We start from the raw sequence: 21,160 nt of genomic DNA, 5'->3' as shown, positions 1-21,160 counted from the left end.
TGTTAAAACTGTCGGAAACCTCTGCACTTCCTGAGCACTAATGGCCTTTTCCTTTAAGGGAGCAGCTCAGACAATAATTTTGGAAAGCAGTGGTGATGACTTTGGCATTTGATGTTTTCTTTCTCTTGAACAGTTGGCTTTAATGACAATGATCAGTACAGCCCCAACAAACTAAAACAGACTTTTTGTTTGCCTTTTTATGTAGTCTATTTTCTAAAAAATGACCACACTTTATTTTTTGAAAAATTTTAAGAGTTTATTTAAGCCAAACTGATAACATATGTCAGGGAGCAAGATCTCAAATGCTCCCAGAAAATGACCACACCTTAAAAGAGAAGGAATTCACATCTGTCAAGCACTTCTCTTTAATCTCCTCAAGGACAGCAACCTGGGGTTTCATGTGTGGACCTGGGAGGCCACAGCACCAAGCTCTGTACATGTGGAGCTGAGATGAGGGGGTGGCACTGCATATCATGCATGTCCTGTCTTATCGCAAATGTTAAGTGCAAAAGCCTATTGCTGTTACTTATATGCTCCCAGTGCTTTAGTCCATCTCTGAAGAATGTGGGTGTAACATGATGAAATGAATATTGGCTGAGATGCCAGGGGAGTTGCTTGCCACAAAGTATGGGTTATGATTTCCAGAAGGGCTTTTTGCAGTCAAATTAATATTTACTTAATATGAATTTATAGTCATTTATTTATCTACTAGAGGCCCAGTGCATGATTGAATCATGCACGTGTAGGGTCCCCTACACGCTTTTGCTTTTCGCAGTGGAGCTGGGTGCCTGTCTGCTCCAGCACCAGGCCTTTTCAGAAGCCTCCGACTCGGCGGAGGCTTCTGAAAGGCCTGGTGCTGGAGCAGACAGGCACCCAGCTCCCACGCTTTTGATGGTCCGCGGCGGCTGAGGGGGGCTACCCTGCTGTTGAGAGGCTCAGGGGGCAGGAGTCCCGCCCCCTGCGCCTCTCAACGGCCGCTGAGGGGGGCTGCCGCGGACACCTGGCTACCCTGCCGTTGAGAGGCGCAGCTGGGTGTCCGCCGCAGGCCCCCTCAGCGGCCGCGGATCTGGCGTTGAGAGGCACAGGGGGCGGGAGTCCTGCCCCCTGCGCCTCTCAACAGCAGGGTAGCCCCCCTCAGTGGCAGTGGATCCGTGCCTCTCAATGGCCGGATAGGCCACCCCGAGTCCCGCCCCCCAGCTTCCCGCCGCCCAATCGTGGGCGTAGCGGAGTGATGGTAATTTACATGTTACTCTATTATTAGATAGGATAGTCTCTGTTTCCAGGTGATCTTGTTTCTCCACTTCACACCCCAGCCAAATATATACGTCTTTTTACTCTTTTCTCTTGGCCTTCCTGCAATGTTTTATGCTTTAAATACATGTTTGATCTTCAAGGTCTCTAGCCTGTTTAGTGCTTCCTTGTTCCCTTTTGTTAAGAAATGTATAACAGCCCTAGCCGGCTTGGCTCAGTGGATAGAGCGTCAGCCTGTGGACCGAAGGGACCCAGGTTCGATTCCAGCCGAGGGCACATGCCTGGGTTGCAGGCTTGATCCCCAGTGGGAGGTGTGCAGGAGGCAGCCCATCAATGATTCTCTCTCATCATTGATGTTTCTATCGCTTTCTCCTTCTCCCTTCCTCTCTCAAATCAATAAAGAAATATATTTAAAAAAAAAGAAATACATAACAAATATTATCACCAATCATGCGGTTTGGACCCCTGACCTTTTCCTTCCTAGAGATAATATCTAGACCTTAGTTGTATTTCATCTCAAGGCCCATAAAAGCAGCAAAACCAGACGAGTGACCTCAGGACCAGCTGCATTGAGTAATGAACCCCTACCCTGGTGACAAGCAGTCAATCAATGGAGACCCCAACCCTGAAAGGACATACCTGAAAAGCTGCTGAATATTCTATTAAGATCTTTCCCTGCAACCCCCCCTAAAATCTCCGCTCTTAAAACCCTTAGGATGGAAGACCCAGGGTGCTCTCTCTTCTGGGAACATGCCTGAGCCTTTCCCCTCCCCCCTCCTCCACTCCATTCCCCTAGGTGTGTCACCTTTATCTTCCTCACTTCTAAGATCCAAGGGCCCTTCCTTTGCCTCAATTACTTGTTTCCTAAGCCCATTTCTTCTATGAATTACGTCTTGTACCTCTGTGATTTTCTAAATAAATATTCTCTTATTTAAAAAAATAAGAGCCCTGACAGGTGTGCTCAGTGGTTAGAGCATCAGCCTGCACACCAAAAGGTTGTGTGTTCAATTCTTGGTCAAGGGCACATACCAGGGTTGCAGGTTCAATCCCTGGCCCTGGTTGGGGCAGTATGCAGGAGGCAACGGATTGATGTGTCTCTCTCAGATTGAGTTCTCCCTCTCTCCTTTTCACTTTCTCTAAAAATCACAGAGTATCATAGTGACTTGTCGACTGGTCGTTCAGTCATAACAGTCGCTTAGGCTTTTATATATATAGATTTGCTTGCTTGTTGTCTGTTTCTTTTATTAGACTACTAGTATCCCGGTGCACAGATTTGTGCACATTGAAAGGAAATTAATTAGAAGAAACATTTTAATATTGCTATTCACTGTTTCTCTATAATAGAAGTGTCAACCAAATTCACAATTGACAATGACAGATGGAAGCACACGTGTGTGATTGGTGCCAGTGAGAGCTTTATATATATAGATAAACTTGCTTAATTAGACCTGCTTTCTGATTTTGGCTAAACTTTTTCCAGCCCAGTGAAGCACGCCAACTTCTCTTTCAGGTAATTGCCAGCAACACAGCAGTGAATATCAACACAAAGCAGATTATTATTGTAGATCATGAAGGGAAAACAAAGGGTGAAATATTTAACTGCAGCAATGTTTGACTATATTCTGCACAGTGAGAAAACCTGAAGTCATTTTCAAGGTCCACCATTTCTTACTTCTTTTCAGTCGGGTCAAATTTCTAAACTTTCTAAATCTCCGTTTTCTGACTAATGAAAATAAAATAGGATTCTACAGAGTCTCCTATCTACCTACTGCAGGACTTCTGTGAGGATCAAACGAGATGAGGCACGGGGAAACGCTTCACAGACATTTGGTTAAACTATAAAATGTTTGCACCTGGCTATAAAGCAAGTCGTGTTCCTGGGCTGAAGAAACTCCAAGGAGGCTAGTTGCTAGGGAGAGGAAGCAGGTCGTTGCTATGTGATGTCATTACCCAGCACCCACAGCAACCGTTTCTGGGCTGGGCTGTGGGCCACATTTTGCACCATAGGGTCTTGGCAGTGTTGGCTGCAATTTAGTGGGGTGTTGCTCCAGTGTGGTGGCGGGGCCTGTGTCCCACTTGCGGGGAGCCGAGTGTTGGTTTGTCTGCGCCAGGTCTGTGGTGCCATTTCTTTTTAAATGGCCAGTGCACGTCATGGTAGCTCCTGTGTTGAGCATCTGCCCCCTGGTGGTCAGTGTGCATCATAGCTATTGGTCAGACGTATACTTACGCTTTTATATATATAGACTAGAAGCCCGGTGCACGAAATTCGTGCACGGCGGGGGGTTGTCCCTCAGCCCAGCCTGTACCCTCTCCAATCTGGGACTCCTGGAGGGATGTCCGACTGCCCGTTTAGGCCCGATCCTGGTGGGATCGGGCCTAAACGGGCAGTCGGACATCCCTCTCACAATCCAGGACTGCTGGCTCCCAACTGCTTGCCTGCCTGCCTGCCTTCCTGATTGCCCCTAACCGCTTCTGCCTGCCAGCCTGATCACCCCCTAACCACTCCACTGCCAGCCTGGTTGATGCTTAACTGCCCCCCTGCCAGCCTGTTTGCCCCCAACTTTCCTCCTCTGCCAGCCTGGTCACCCCTAACTGCCCTCTCCTGCAGGGTTGATCACCTCCAACTGCCCTCCCTTGCAGGCCTGGTCCCTCACAACTGCCCTCCCTTGCAGGCCGGGTGCCTCCCAACTGCCCTCTCCTGCTGGCCATCTTGTGGTGGCCATCTTGTGTCAACATGGGGGCAGGATCTTTGACCACATGGGGGCAGCTATATTGTGTGTTGCAGTGATGAACAATCTGCATATTACTCTTTTATTAGATAGGATAGAGGCCTGGTACAGGGGTGGGGGCCAGCTGGTTTGCCCTGAAGGGCGTCCCGGATCAGGATGGGGTTCCCTTGGGGCATGGGGCGGCCTGAGCGAGGGGCCTGTGGTGGTTTGCAGGCCGGCCACGCACCCTGGCGACCCAAGAGGAGGCCCTGGTATCTGGAATTTATTTTCCTTCTACAATTGAAACTTTGTAGCCTGGAGCTGAGCCAAGCCTGCTGTTCCCTCCGGGGCGGCAGCCATTTCTGTGGCAGTTAATTCACCTTCTACAATTGAAACTTTGTAGCCTTAAGCGGGTGAGCCCGGCCAGGGTGTGCGGAAAGCTTTGTTTCCCCTGTTGCCACCGGCAACCCTGGCCTGCTCTCTCAAGCTCCATTCTGCCGCCATTTGTTTGAATTTGTTTACCTTCTATAATTGAAACTTTGTAGCTTGAGTGGAGGCTTAGGCCTGCAACGGCTATGGAAAGCTTGGCTTGCTCTGTTACCTGGGAAACCTTGCTCTCTGTGGCTGTAGCCATCTTGGTTTGGGTTAATTTGCGTACTCGCCCTGATTGGCTGGTGGGCGTGACTTGGCTGGTGGGTGTGGCTTATGTAGCGGAGTGGTGGTTAATTTGCATATTACCATTTTATTAGAGAGGATATATATAGATAGTACTGGGAGGGCAGTGACCATATTCAGCTTGTTCACTGTTGTATTTCTAGCCTTTATCCCAAGGTAGATACTCAAGACATATTTGAATAAATGAATGAATGAATGACTTTCATCACTGACTTTCATTTCTCTCTACATCCTGTTAGCTCTGGGAAGTTGCTACACAGGATGGTGACGTGGTGGTAAAAGCACCTGAAAGTAATCAAAGAAGCAACTTGGTCCTGTTGGAACTTGCTGCTATTGTTCTGAGCTTTTTGGTTTTAGCTGAGGATATCCTTTTCCCTTCCTTTATCTTTTTTTATAGTGCCCTATAATTCAGACCGGATAAATGCTGAAAACAATGAGTAGTCTATAGAGTTGATGATAAAAAGTCTCTAGAGGCCACTGTATAGTGAAACCATGACCAGACATTTGATGTTGGAGTTCCCCAAGAGGAAAAAGCTTAGGCAGCTACTTTTTTCAGTTGCTTCCTTTTGTGGATACTCTTCATATGGGGATTTTGTAAAATTTAATTTTTCAGACGCTTAAAGTTTCTAAAATCAGTTATTAGTCAGTGTAAAAAGAATAATTCTTTTTAAAGCAATCTATAAAAAGAGAATGCTATAGGTTTGTTCCAGTGGTTCTTCCAGTGTGAATCACAGCAGGTCCTCTGTGCAAAAGGAGGAGATGCATTTTTGCATTATGTTGTAATACCTTGTTTGTATGTAATACTTTTTTAAAAAAAAGTAGTTTATTAATTTAACAGAGGGAACTAGGTCAAGATTGTGATCCTGATGTCTTGTCTCACCAGAGGGAAGCAGGGACTAAAGTTTCAGAACTCTATTAGATTCTCATTTTGTAAAGTTTCTTTAAATAGTATTTGGAGGAAAAGAGTGGAAATTGAATCTACTTTGTTAACTTCCATTAAGTGTTAGGGGGAACCTGATGGTCTTGGGACTCTCTCACCAGTTTAGTGGGGCTCTTTCTTATAAAATGCCCACAGTCAGTGTCAGTGCAGAATCAGTTATAAAAGGGTGGTAGAGGTGGTTACAGCTGTTCAAAAGACTTATTTTTGTTGATTGCTATTATGTGAATACTGCTGATGTTATACATTGGGCCCTTTTTCATTGAGATATTTCCAGAGTGTATAATTTTGGAAAGTGAACATTGTTTATGTGTATATATGTAGCAATTGAAGAGAGACTTGGGTTTGAAACCTGGCTTATTTATTAGACTTGTCATCATCTCTCACCTGATCTTTTAGTAGCCTTTTGTTTACACTTTCTCCCTTTCTTTATCATCTTTCTCTAGGTCATTTTCCACAGACTAGCCTGTCCAAGTCAGATCCCTCCATCTGTGCTATGGTCCCCATTCCCTTCTGCCACCTCAGAATCTCTCTGCATCATAGAATCCCTCTCTCACTTATAGTCTCAACTATTCCCTCTAGTCCTTTATTGTCCTTGGGCATTATACCCTTCTCAGGTTTCTTCCTTCTTCATGAAACTCAGTTGTTGAAAAAGTGTATTTTAAATATTGATCAAATCAACATTTTGCAGCATATTTAGGTTTACTGAACTCGAGTATGCTGCTGAATGGGCCGTTATGATATACATTTTACAAGAGGCTGTCATTCAGGTTAAATAACTGTGCACTGGCTGAAAGCCACAGCTTTAAATTCTTCCAGCCCTAAAAACTGTGACTAACCCTGTCATAAGATCTGGTATACTTCAGGTTATATATTTTAGTAAAATGCTGATTAGCCCTTTCCTGACCCTCCACCCAGATTCTGGCCTTTTGTCTGTATTAATGTGTAGTTATTTATTGTCTCATTTCTACCTCCAGCAGAGGGCATGCAGCTTATGCTTCCTCAGCAGCCTGGATAAGGCCAAACTGTTATGAACTAGTTTTAGATTTTATGCTTGGATTCTCCCTCAGGCATGTGATTTGTCACTGGGCAAAAGGCACATTCAGCTACAGCATTCTGCAACTCTTCCACAGCCAGTAACAGACCCATGCAATAAAAGAACCCCCGAAGATCATAAACTTGATCTTGGGAACTTTGATCTCCATTCTCATTATTTTGAGTCATGCTGTTCTTTGAAGCTGGGTTTGGTCTATTTTTATACCAATTTTGCAGAGCTAAGATGTATGCATGCTGTCATTCATTCTCTACATATTCACTGATCTACTATTAGCCAGACATTATTCTAGTCTCCTCAGCCTCATTAGGCTCTATTTCTAGTGGACTGATTTTATTCACTGCTGGTTTATTTAGAGAGGCAATTTCAGATTTCAGTTAGGTTTCTCTTTATTGGAAGATTTTCATATCTACATCTAGTGGCAGCGTGATGAATCTAATCTTTCCCTCATAAACTACTAGTATATACCTCCTGCCATAAAACAACAACAGCTTCTGACTATTTTTGTTCTTCACCGTTCATCATGCTCCCTTTGCTTAAAATGCTCTTCTGTACCTGAAAAAAATCTTGTTTTTTGTCAGGGTTCAGCTCAGATGTCACCTCCTTAGGCAGGATGGTAACCTCCTCTACTTAGCTTCCACAGTACATTGTATATTGAACCTAACCACACCATCATGCAGTTGTCTATTAATATGTTCATTCCTTTTGTTAGATTCTAAACTTGAGAGATAGAATTGTATCTTACTCAGTTCTCTTTCCTTAATGTCTGTCACTTAAGGGTACTCAATACATATTTTTAAGTGAAAGAAACATTTAATATAAATGTGACTTGGAGCAATATAATTTACAGTTGACTATAGTGAAACATAAATCTAAACATATGTATATTATAAAAGAAATCTTAAAATATGAAATATATCTTTTAAAAAATATATTTTATTGATTTTTTTTTTTTACAGAGAGGAAGGGAGAGGGATAGAGAGTTAGAAACATCGATGAGAAAGAAACATCAATCAGTTGCCTCCTGCACACTCCCTACTGGGTATGTGCCCACAACCAAGGTACTTGCCCTTGACCAGAATCGAACCTGGGACCCTTGAGTCCGCAGGCTGACGCTCTGTCCACTGAGCCAAACCGGTTAGGGCTAAAATATATCTTAAAGGAAAGCTTAAATAGTAACAAAGCTATTTGTTAATTATCTTATTACACATATTGAAAAATGCACTATCTTAAATTCAGAATCCCTTCATTTTTTTTCTTAGAGTCACTTTCCCTGTGCAAGGATAACCACTATCCTGGTTTCTAACAGGATAAATTTTAATCCCTGACTTTAAAAATGATGATGAATGCCATATTTGAATGATGTGAATATATCTTTATTTTAAAAAGAAAGATTTAAAATAATTGGCATTTCTGGATCTCAGTTTTTTCATTTAAGAGTTTGGACTGAATATCTAAGTTCCCTTCCTGTCCTAAAATATTATGAATCTATTTAAACCTTCATGGTCTCTCTACTTTATTTCTTATACTACAGCGCCCTCTGATGGCCAAACTTTTATGATGTAATATTTATGTGTTTTATAATCACAGCAGCACTTTATCTCTAATTTGGGAGGTTATGCTGTAACCAGGTAATTCTAGTGGCACAAAAGTCGGAAATTTTTGAACATGTGGTTCTTTCTGGAGTTGTTTAGTCAGCAGGTGAGACCGGAATCTTTATCTGATGAAACACTTTTCTCTTGTTTGACAAAACATGTTATTTCTTGATTTACTGGAACATTTTAGTGTTTTCAAGGGCAGGGTATCTCCACCTCTGCTGTAGCAGTAGAGCAAACAGTATTTTGATTTCATAGAATTTTTGTAAATTAGAATGTGACTCCCTGTTTGGAACCCACAGTGCGCATCATAGTGACTGGTCCTTCCTCTGTTTGGTTGATTTGTATATTACCCTTTAATTATATAGGATGTTACCTTGGTCTAGTTATCTGACCTCTTTGAGCTTCAACATTATTATTGTAATACTGGCATAATGAAAGTGCCCAGAGAGTGACTGGGAGGATGATGAGTGATCTGTGGAAAGCACCAGCATGGTGCCAGGCACATAGTAGGTGCTTTGTCCCCCTTACCCCCGTTGCTCCAAAATTGCCACTAAAACTGTGTCTACCAGATGTAATGTTCTCATAGGCTTTTCTGTATGTGAACTTAATTTTTGAGTTTTAAAGTCCAGATCGTTATTTTTGTCACAATAAACTTTATTTAAAGAATGTTCTTTTTGTACTTTGCTTACTCATCTCATGGATCTTTCTCTCCTCTACAAGGTGAAGGACGGAAGCATCTCTTTAAAATTTCTTAGACCACATAAACCAAATTACAAAAATAATTAAAAGTTTCAGCTCTGCTTCTGACTTGTGACAAAGTCACTTGATCTTTGAGCCTAGTTTCTTCAGCTGAACAACATAGATCAAATAGTTCGAAGGCCCTTGTCCCCTTTCATGTGATTTATAAAACTATTCAGGAGGCAGAGCTGGAAGTGGCATGTAGGTCCCAATTCTCAACAGCAGAGGGCACAATGCCCCTAGTATTCTAAGCCATTAGGTTTTGGAAAGAAACTACATTTATGTAGGTGGAAGTTTATATTCTTGGTGCCAGAGGGGAAGAAGAGAACCATCAGGGTATTTATTTCTCTGGCTTCCTCCCTGCAGGCTGACTCAAGCTGCCTGTGTCCCTCATCTGAGGGCAGCTGGCTCTATAGGATCCTCTTTTGGATTTCAGTAGCCATGCCCCCATCCCATTCACCCTTTTAGGCCCAGGAGTGGTAAAAGCTCTGCTCTACTACCCATAGGTTGCTGCACTATCCTGCTTATCTCCCCTATACTCTGCCCACACCTTCGTAAATAGTCCCTTTATTAAGTCTCCTGATAATTCTAATTTGAATGTGCCTCTGTTTTCTGTTTGGACTCTAACTGACACAAGAACCTATTAAGAGATAGACACAGGAGTGTGGCAGATGGAAATATAAATATTACTCTTATTACCACCACAACTGATACTGGACCACGTGGTTGGGGTCTGCTAGGGAAGCAGGTTTGCTAATATTTCACCCCCGAGGTCAGCCCTGTGAGGGCTTGCCCCTGTAACACTCATGGTGTGGAGGAACAGGGAAGGATGAGTGCGTTTTCACTGAGAGGACAGAGGATGGGACTGAGCTGAGTGTTTTGGCCAAAGTTATCAATAAGTTGAGTTGTTCTCCTTCCCTTGGGGAAGACCTAGATGGTGGGGCAAGAGGCCAGGAGCTTTCCACATGGGAAGGCAGACCTTCCACACAGGAACATGAAGCTTGATAGAAAGGTGGCTCTCCTCCAATACTTCACACAGGTAATAATACTTTAAATAAAGTCAAGGTAAGCAAAAACAGCCATAGACTTTAATATCCATAATTTCTATAAAGAACACCTGCAGCTCTAGCCAGTTTGGCTCAGTGGGTAGAGCGTTGGCCTAGGGACCCAAGGGTCCCAGGTTCAATTCCGGTCAAGGGCAGGTACCTGGATTGCAGGCTCCTCCCCGCCTGGGCCCCCATCAGGGCTCATGCAGGAGACAACAAATTGATGCGTTTCTCTCTGTTTTTCCTTCTCTCTTACTCTCTCTCTAAAAATCAATGGAAAAATATCCTTGGGTGAGGATTAAAAACAAAACAAAACAAGAACACCTGCAAACTGAATACTGTATTTTCCGGCGTATAAGACGACTGGGCGTATAGAAGATTTTCCTGGGTTAAAAAGTCGTCTTATACGCCAGAAAATACAGTAATTAAAACACCAATAAGCTAATTGAGACGTGGTCAAAGGCTACAAATAAGTAATTCACAAAAGAGGGAATATTAATTGCAAATAAACATCTGAAAAAATGTTCAAACTCAGTACTATTTATCAAGAATTTGCTTTTTAAAATGTTTTTACCCCCTTCAGATTGGCAAAAATCTTAAAGACTAATGTTATCCAGCGTTGATGAAGATGTAAACAGGCACTCATAGACTGTTAGTAGAAATGTAAATTGATAAAGCCTTTTGAAGGGCAATTTAGCAGTGAAAAACAAAAAAGAATTCATCATAAGTGATTCGTGTTTCGTGTTGTACCATTGGAAGAGACACAGAAACCCTGCCTACCTCACTGTTAGTGATGCTCACTCACATTGATCACTAGATTAAGGTGATGCTAGCCTGATCCTTCCATTGTGAAGTTACATTTTCCCTTTGTGAAAATACAGTATTCTCTATGATATTTGGCACTAATATGAATGTTCATTTCTCTATCATTCACTCTCCTAATGTGCACCATTTGGTAATTTTTACCTGAATCAGTAACTTCATTAGGGATTACAAAACTATGATTTTTCTATTTCTGTCATTGCTTCTGCAATGGCTGACATTTGATTGAACAGAGTTCTTTTTCATCAACTGGGACTATTTGGTACACTGAAATACAATTCTTTGGAAAAGGCAGCTTAAATGTTGAGTTCTTTACTCTTTTGTTTTCCAATTTCAAAGGAGTTAGTTTATTATACACCTTAAATGGTGGCAAATGCAAATTTTTCTTGCTTTCTCTTTTTTGATACCCTTATGGACTAATGGATTTTCATGAATTGAATATTTTAATCAACTACAATTATTCTCTTTATGCTCAGTTTGTTTTATATTCAATTTGTTAAAACGTTACCCAGTGATAATCTTTTGTAATTGGTTCCTATGCCTTTAGACATAACTCCATTAATTTTTTAGCACTTCCTTGCTTCCTTGAACAGCAAGAGACATAGCTTCATCTACTCGCTTCCTTGACCCAAATGCTAGTCAGACACTAACAAGCCCTAGTTCCTTTTAGTGGGGACTGGTATTAGACACTAAAATCCTGGCCCTTGAAATGTCAAATGTTACTGGAGTGACAATGTTTATAGACCTTTTCAGTGGTCTATTTAGTTTTTGAATTTTAATATTGAAAGTTTGGATAATGAAGAGATTTTAAAAATTAATGGGCTCACAAAATAGAAACTGACTCATAAATACAAAGGTAAAGGGGAATAAATGGAGACCAGAGACTTAACTTTGGGAGATGATGTATTATGGAATTGTACACTTGAAACCTGTATAATTTTATAACCAATGCCACCTCAATAAATTCAATAAAAATTTAGAAAAAAAATAATGGGTTACCATCAGTATTTCCAATTTAATTTTAATATCATTGTGTTTTAAAGTAGCTATTTGATTTTATAATTGTACTAGAGGCCCAGTGCACGAAATTTGTGCACGGGGGTGTGTGTCCCTCAGCCCAGCCTTCACCCTCTCCAATCTGGGACCCCGAGAGGGATGTCCAACTGCCCGTTTAGGCCCGATCCCTGGGGATCGGGCCTAAACGGGCAGTTGGACATCCCTCTCACAATCCAGGACTGCTGGTTCCCAACTGCTCACCTGCCTGCCTTCCTGATTGCCCCTAACTGCTTCTGTCTGCCAGCCTGATCACCCCCCTAACCACTCCCCTGCCAGCCTGATTGATGCCTAACTGCTCCCCTGCCACCTGTTTGCCCCTAACTGCCCTCCTCTGCAGGCCTGGTCCTCCCCAACTGCTCTCCCCTGCAGACCTGCGTCCCCCCCAATTGCCCTTACCTGCAGGCCAGGTCACCCCCAACTTCCCTCCTCTGCCGGCTTGGTCAACCCTAACTCCCCTCCCCTGCAGGCTTGATCGCCCCCAACTGCCCTCCCTTGCAGGCCTGGTTTCTCCCAACTGCCCTCCCCTGCTGGCCATCTTGTGCCAGCCATCTTGTGTCCACATGGGGGCAGCCATTTTTGACCACATGGAGGCAGCCATCTTATGTGTTGGAGTGACGGTCAATTTGCATATTATTCTTTTATTAGATAGGATAGAGGCCTGGTGCACGGGTGGGGGCCAGCTGGTTTGCCCTGAAGGGTGTCCCGGATCAGGGTGGGGGTTCCCTTGGGGTGTGGGGCAGCCTGGGTGAGGGGCCTGTGGTGGTTTACAGGCCGGCCACACCCCCTGGCGACCAAAGCGGAGGCCCTGGTATCTGGGATTTATTTATTTTCTATAATTGAAACTTTGTAGCCTTGAGCAGAGCCCAGCCTCCTGCTCGCTCCGTGGCAGTAGCCATTTTTGTTGGGATTTATTTATCTTCTATAATTGAAACTTTATGGCCTTGAGCAGAGGCCAAGGCAGGCCAGGGCTGGGGAAGTTTGGCTTCCTCCATCACCGGGGGCAACTCAAGCCTCCTGCTCTCTCCAGCTCCATGGCTGCTGCCATTTTTGTTGGGATTTATTTATCTTCTATAATTGAAACTTTGTTGCCTTGAGTGGAGTCCAGGGCCGGCCAGAGGGGCGGAAAGCTTGGCTTCCTCCATTGCCGGGGAAACCCAAGCCTCCTGCTCTCTCTGTGGCCGCAGCCATCTTGGTTGGGTTAATTTGCATACTCCTGATTGACTGGTGGGCGTGGCTTGTGGGTGTAGTGGGGGTATGATCAATTTGCATATTACTCTTTTATTAGATAGGATCTTTTCTCTTATACTGAAAATCTTGACCACCAACAACATTGCTATCTTGCAATATAAAGAAAATAATTTTGTTTCATCTTACAATATAAAAAATAACAGTATCAGTATTGCTACTAATAGTAAAATCAAATGAAGTATAGTTTTTGTACCGTAGGTGGATTTTAACAAAAATTTAATTATTTTCTTGTTTATTTCATTTAATTACTTTTCTTTGAAATATGTGTCTTGTCTGTTTTTTTTTTAATGAATCTTTATTGTTCAGATTACAATTGTTTCTCCTTTTCCCCCCCATATCTCCCCACCACCCAGTTCCCACCCCCCTCTGCCCTTACCTCCCCCCCGCTGTCCTTATCCATAGGTATATGATTTTTGTCCAGTCTCTTCCCATACTCCCCACACAGACACCCCTTTCCCCCTCAGAATTATCAATCCACTCCCATTCTATGCCTCTGATTCTATTAAGTTCACCAGTTTATTCTGTTCCTCAGATTTTTAATTCACTTGACTTTTAGATTCACTTGTTGATAGATATGTATTTGTTGTTCATAACTGTTTTGTTTTTGTCATAGATTGATCATTTTGGATTTAAGAATGAGAAAACTTTTAAACAGCGGTACCTAATAGCTGACCAACACTGGAGGAAAGAGGGTGGATCAATACTTTTCTATACTGGTAACGAAGGGGACATTATCTGGTTTTGCAACAATACGGTATGTGCAGATTTGTGAAGTTCCTATGCTCTATTTATCATGATAAGCTGGAAAAATATTTTGCAGCATGTATGACCAAGTATTACTGTACTTAATTGTGAAGCTCTTTAGAAAAATAACAAAAAGATAAACTCACTAGAAAAAAATAGAAAAGAAACCCAAAACACCATGAATAGGCAGTTCACAAAAGAATAAATACAGATGTCCACTAAGCCTGCATATTTTGCCTTAAAGAATTACACATGAAATAATGAAATACTATATTTAGACAGTTGAATTAAAAAAAATTTTTTTTTGAAACCCTACCTTCTTTTTTGAATGAACAAAAATATTAAGATAATGGGAACAGGAATGTTATGGCATACAATTATTTTATTTTTATTATGGTCTCTGGAATGTAAATACAAAGGCACATATTTTTGTATATTTGTTCAGTAGTATATGCTCAGAGTCCAGGACTGCTCGGTATATAGTAGGTGCTCAATAAATATTTGTTAAATGAGCGAATGGATAAAACCTCATCAAAGCAAATAAAAAATACAAGTTTAATTGTGAAATATGAATGGACAAAGGTAAAGTTATAGCTATATTTTAATTTAGCTTCACTGTTTTATCATTTTTCTTATGTTTATTAGGGTCAAAATGGTATAGTTGTTAGCTTGCTTTCCTTTGTATGTTTTACATTATCTTTTATAATAAAACTTAAGTCCATTAACAAAACTTAATTTAGGACACATGAAATTTTCCTTTATAATGTGCTAGAGCTATGACAAGAAAATGTCAACTTTCTACCCCAAACCTAATCTGTGAATTACCTTAAAGTGGGGACAAAATCATGTTTTCTTCACTACTGTTGTCTGGCATGGTGCCTGGTATTCAGGAGGTCTCAGTAAATGTTGAACTGAACTGAATTGAAAACAAAGTTATGAACCCAATCATACTGTGTTATTTGCACACCAAATTTATGATTATTTCCTTATGAATGTTAAGGGTCTAAATATGTTACTTGAAAATAAAATAATTCTCTGAGAAATGAGATTCTAGGATGCCTGTCTCTCTTAGATCGGAGACAAATGAAATCAGAACTTAGTTTCTGTCAGATTCCTGCTCTGGTTTTCTGTGAAACAACCGAGTCTGCCTTGTATCCCTTTCTTTTTCCTCTGTGACTTCCCTTTTATGCCAAGGCCACGGGACAGTGAGATTTTCCTAGCCACCACTGTCCTCACTGATACTGCGGTATCATTGAAGGCTTGCCGGAGAATCTCTGACCTCATAAGTGGTAGAAAGGAATAGATAGTGTAGGAACAGTTCCAGAGAACTGACTAGAGCCAGATCCTAGAAAGATAGATTCTGGGTCCTTTACTTACTAAAATGTTCCAGTTGCATATTCACATAGTCTGGTAATTCATTTTTTGAGAGACAGTATATGATGGTAGTCAAGAATGAAGACTTCAGCCAGACTGATAAGGCTTGAATTTTTATTTTGCCACTATCGTGACTTTGGGCCAGTTTCTTATTCTGTGCCTCAGCTTTCTCATCTGTTAAATGGGTATAGTAATAATGTCTGTAGAGTTATTGTGAGAATTAAATAAGAATCAGGCACTTAGCACAATGCTGCCACATAATTTTATTAAATGTTACTATATGACATAGACCTCTTTTGAAAAATAAAAATACCCCTGAAGTTAAGGCGAATAATCACTTATTACAGTGTGAATCAGTTCAATTAAATTAAAGCTTGGGGTTAACTCCACAGAGGGTCTGGCTGTTTTGATGGATGGCCCTTACCCTTAAGCAGCTCATAGGCCGGTAGGGTAAGACACACATATAAGCAAATATTGCAACCCAGGTTATTTAAACTCTTGTGCCTTAGTGACCTTGTCTGTAAAATGGGAATAATCAAAATGCATATCTCTAGATTGTTGTGCAAATTGAGTGAATTGATACATGAAGTGTTTAAAACAGTGCCTGACACATTGTAAGAACTCAATTAATATTAGCTATTGCTAGTTACTATTTATTTTCAAGTAAATAAGGTTAATATAAAATGCAAATGAGTCCAGTATGCTTATTTGTACTCTTTTCTCTTTTATGTTATAAATGAGTAGGCCGTGGACTGAGACATCCTCAGCTCTTTCTTAGACTATTTGGCACACAGTACAACTTGAAGACTATCCCATCTAATAAAAGAGTAATATGCAAATTGACCATCACTCCATCACAAAGATGGCTGCACCCACAGCTGAGGCCAAGTTCCCATAAGGAGCCTTAACGAGCAATCAGCAGGGACCTGAGGCTACGCCCTCCCCCATCCTCGTGGGGCTTGACAGGGAACCTCAGGCCACATTCCCCACCCAGCAGGGCTTGACAGGGGACCTCAGGCTGCGCCCCCTGCCCTAGCGTCAGGTGGGGGACCTCAGGCCACACCCCCCGTCCCAGTGCCAGGCCAGGGGACCTGAGGCCACGCCCCACCCAGCGGGCTTGACGGGGGACCTCAAGGTGCACTTCCCATCCTGGTGCTGGGCTAGGGGACCTCAGGCTGCCCCCCCCTGCCCCAGCACCAGGCCGGGGGACCTCAGGCCGGGCCCCCCACCAGGTGGGGCTTGACAGGGGACTTCAGGCCATGCCCCCGACCCCAGCACCAGGCTGGGGGACCTCAGACCGCACCCCCTGCCCAGCGGGGCTTGACAGGGGACCTCAGGTCGTACCCCCCACCCAGTGGGGCTTGACGGGGGACCTCAAGGTGCACCCCCAGTGCTGGGTCAGGGAACTCAGGCCGCGCCCCTGCCCAGCGGGGATTGACGGAGACCTGAGGCTGCACCCCCCCCCCCCCCCAGTGCTGGGCCAGGGGACCTGAGGCTGCGCCCCCCCACCTGGTGGGGCTTGACGGGGGGACCTCAGGCCATGCCCCTCACCCCGGTCTGGACTGGGGGACCTCAGGCCATGCCCCCTGTCCTGGTGCCAGGCCAGGGGACCTGAGGCTATGCCCCCTACCCAGCAGGGCTTGACAAGGGTAGGACTGGCTGGGTCTGGATCTAGCCCAATTGGGGGGGGGGACGCGGACGGGTCTGGGTCTCACACGATTTTGAGGTGCATGTGGGTGGGTGGGGACTTGACTCTGGGTCCTGTGGTGTGCCCCAGACTCTTACAGGAGGAAGGTTTTCATATACACTTTACTAATTTTCTTTCATCTCTGACACTTCTATTATAGAGAAAGGGCAAATAGCAATATTAAATGATTTCCTCTAATTAATCCCCTTTTAATGTGCATGAATTTCATGCACCAGGTCACTAGTTTTAGTTATAATGTTGATTCTATGACTAGAGTGTCAGAATAAGGAGAGTTAGAATGAGTCGTGGTTGAACAACTTGGGCTTATTTTTAATTGTTTCACTTTAATACAGTGAGATTGTGGTGCAACAGTGAAACAGCAATGATATCATTTATCTGTAAAACAAACGTAAATTATGTGGTTCTTAGAGAGCTCTTTTTGGTCTATTTAACATTTGTTTCATATGAGTTGCAAAAAGGTTTAATAACTTTTTTCATATCCTGATATTATCCTCTGAATTTGTAAATTCTTTCTAGGGGTTCATGTGGGATGTGGCTGAGGAACTGAAAGCTATGTTGGTGTTTGCTGAACATAGATACTATGGACAGTCTCTACCCTTTGGTGCCGACTCATTCCAGGTAAGTATGCTTTTTTACTTTTTTTTTTTTTTAAATATATTTTATTGATTTTTTACAGAGAGGAAGAGAGAAGGATAGAGAGTTAGAAACATCGATCAGCTGCCTCTTGCACACCCCCTACTGGGGATGTGCCCGCAACCAAGGTACATGCCCTTGACCGGAATCGAACCTGGGACCCTTGAGTCCGCAGGCCGATGCTCTATCCACTGAGCCAAACCGGTTTCGGCTGCTTTTTTACTTTTAAGTTTAAAAGTTTTTAAAATTTTAGAACATTTTCTAATGACAATACCACTATAGGAAAGAAATAAAAGCTTTAACTTGAACTGCCTAAAATTTCAATAATTTATATATATTTATTTTAAATATTTTATTGATTTTTTAAAATATATTTTATTGATTTTTTACAGAGAGGAAGGGAGAGGGACAGAGAGTTAGCAACATCGATGAGAGAGAAACATCAGCTGCCTCCTGCACACTCCCTACTGGGTAGGTGCCCGCAACCAAGGTACATGCCCTTGACTGGAATCGAACCTGGGACCCTTGAGTCTGCAGGCTGATGCTCTATCCACTGAGCAAAACCAGCTAGGGCTTTTATTGATTTTTTACAGAGAGGAAAAGAGAGGGATAGAGAGTTAGAAACATCGATGAGAGAGAAACATTCAGCTTCCTCTTGCACACTCCTCACTGGGGATGTGCCCGCAACCAAGGTACATGCCCTTGACTGGAATCGAACCCGGGACACCTCAGTCTGCAGGCTGATGCTCCTTCCACTGAACCAAACTGGTTACGGCTCAATAATTTATATTTAATCTTTCACTTTTATATACAGTTTGAACAGATTGAGACTCTTTAAAACCATATTATTATCATTCTAATGTTGATCAGTTTTTAACTCAGTGTGATGAGGCTAGCTTTTCTCAGGCAAACCTTAATCTATGGCTCCAGAGACGTGGAGGGAACTTTTCATTGTTTCAACAATGTCAGCAAATTATACACTTAAATTATTGGGTCTACCATTGGAAAATATATAATGGGAACTGAAATGTTTGTTTAATAAGGTGTTTTGCAGTAAAATAAGGACAAACAATCTCTTGGCCTTTCCTGCTCTCATAAGGAGCTTTGGTCTTGTCCATAGACTTTACACCTAATAAACCAGGACACTTTTTCCTCAACTGAGTCATTCCTGTAATATCCTTGTGATTCTGGCTATATGATTTTGCCATGTGTACTATTATTTATTTCATATTTTTCTTTAAACAGCTCACTTTTCAAAGTTAACACTAACTTAACAAGGGTTTTATGTACCAGTTATTTTTTCTAAATTATATTAAAACAAGTATTAAATTTAAAGTGTTTGTGTAATACCTAAGGTCATCATACATACCAACAGTATACACATACCATGCTTTTGAGGAACTCTGAGTTAGAAGAACTTGGGGTCAATTATTTTTCTCAGTTGCCTGTTTTGTAAGGAGTATTTTATTTTTGTTCTCAGAGGTTTTATTACCTTGTATTATAAATAAAATAAAAAGTCTTCATGTTATAAATGAAAAGCAGAAAAATTTGTTGATATTTGTTGGTTTGCATGGGAAACTCTATATTTTAGCTTATTATTTTGCATAATTATCTGGTTAGGGAAGTTGATGAAAGGGCAGAGCAGGCCAGCACAAAATGTACTGTACCCTCCATCCTGTGTAACTATGTATATGACTCCTTTTTCTTAGAAAACCGCGAGAATATAACAGTTGCATAAACCTGCCAATAGGAGTGTAGAGAAGTAGACTCAGTCCAAATTAAGCAATCTCTGTAACCCACGTCACTTCCCTAAGCCCACCCAAATGACCAACCCTTTATAAACTACCCCTCCCCCGGGGTTCTCTCTCTTGCCCCACTGCTGCGTCAGGAGGAGGCTGGGAGCCAAACCCGGGTTTGAATAAAGACTCTTTGCTTTTGCATCGGAGAAAAGGCTCCCTGGTGGTTGATTATTGGGGACCCTGAACTCTGGGCATAACATTTGGGGGCTCGTCCGGGATTCCTCAATACCCACGAGGGACCCGATCCGAAGAGTCTGACCGCTGACTGACCGCGGTAAGTGTCTGTATTGTCTGTTCTGTGCGAGCTCGCTTCTGAAGCCAAGTCTGAAGTGCCCAAAACGGTCTAAGTGGACGCACAGGTGGACCTGGGTCGGAGGGTCAGAGGACGCTCTGGTTCTCCATCTGGAGGGGTGTAAAAACCCCCGTCTGGAGGGGAGTGGCTTCCCCTCAAAACTCTGGGACGAAGCGGGTCGCTCCCGCTGGTTGGCGCAGGGCCATCGTCCATCTGTTCCCGGGTGTCTTTGTCTGTTTGCTTTCTGTGTCTTTCTGTGGACTTCTGTGGAATTACTGGACGGACGTTATGGGATAGACTCAGTCCACTCCAAGTGAGTGGAAAGGGGAGCTTAATTCCCCCCCACCCGGAGGCCATAGAGCTTCCTCAGGCAAATTAATAAAGTGACTGTTTAAACTCTGGTAAATATCTAATAGGAGTCAAAAACTCAGACTATTTGGTATATAAATATAAATGTGAAAATATTTGTTATCTCTTTCTGCTGTTTAATTTATTTAAAGATAGGGCGGACCTGCTATGGCGGAATACAAAGGTCTTTAGCAGCTGCTAAGACATCTTTTTCTCAGAGTCCTTTGTTCTCCGTCAGAGAGGGAATCAGCCCACTTAGATGATAAAAATTCCTCTGTTTGTATAAATGAAGGTTTCAGTTTGCTCTGATTTGTGAATTTACTGTATTAAATTGAATTTTAAAGTCCTAAGGTTGATTTAAAAGTATCCATTTATAACATTTCAAAGAACAAAAGAACTTTTATTTACAGCTTCCTTATCTCTTTTGGTGCTGGGAGACTCCCAGCTAACAGCTCCACAGGGCGAAGAGATTTTCAAGGTCCTGTCCCTGCCTGTGACATCATAGTCCAACGTGAAACTAAGGCTGAAGTTACTATTAACTCTTTATAGACCCCGTTAACCATTTGTTTAACTTGCTGTTTTCAGTTATTAGGATCCTCATAGAGGACACAACCTGATCTTTCCCTTCCTCTCTCATTCTGATTCTAATAGCATCTGTAACTGGATTAAAAATATTTTCTTTCAGGAGGCCATCCAGGCTTTCAGCTCACAAGAAATCTCCTCCTGTGAGAGGAGAGAGGGACCCCCCAGAAGGGGCTGGAGGCTCTCCCTCTCAACAGGTGTTTGTTTTGTGTTTTGTCATGTTGGTATCAGGACTGTTTATTTTGTCTTTTCGTCTTATATTTTCTGTCATAATTGGACCCTATATATATATATTATTTATTGAGTTTTGATTTGTCAAGGTTTTGTCAGTTTGTTATCAGTTTGTTAAAATCCTCTCAGAGGACATTGAGTGGTTCTTCCCTTCCTGTTTAACCTTTGACTGTGTGATTGGATTACTGAGCTTTTATCAAGATTTTGCCTCTCCTGAAATAACGCTCTATGTGTAACCTGTCCCTCCCCGAGCCGGACTGCAGGATGACTTTTCCTTCAACACACTGGTCCCGCCCACTGGCCTATGGCAGAAGCC

The 21,160-nt window shown here is 42.5% G+C and overlaps 1 protein-coding gene across 3 annotated transcripts in view; it reads left to right on the top strand.

Annotated features, from left to right (window-relative positions):
- The window catches only part of PRCP (prolylcarboxypeptidase), a 74,111-nt gene that overhangs the window by 17,363 nt on the left and 35,588 nt on the right, over window positions 1-21,160 (top strand). For all 3 annotated transcript variants that reach the window (XM_079787321.1, XM_079787320.1, XM_079787319.1), the window contains exons 3-4: window positions 13,747-13,887; window positions 17,476-17,577. In XM_079787321.1, coding sequence (XP_079643447.1) covers window positions 13,747-13,887; window positions 17,476-17,577 — 243 coding nt within the window. The remainder of the gene's footprint in view (window positions 1-13,746; window positions 13,888-17,475; window positions 17,578-21,160) is intronic.

The sequence above is a fragment of the Cnephaeus nilssonii genome (assembly GCF_951640355.1).
Source record: "Cnephaeus nilssonii genome assembly, chromosome: 13".
NCBI classification, from domain to species: Eukaryota; Metazoa; Chordata; class Mammalia; order Chiroptera; family Vespertilionidae; genus Cnephaeus; species Cnephaeus nilssonii.
Note: the sequence above shows the minus strand (reverse complement) of the source record. Positions and strands in the feature narration are given on the sequence as shown.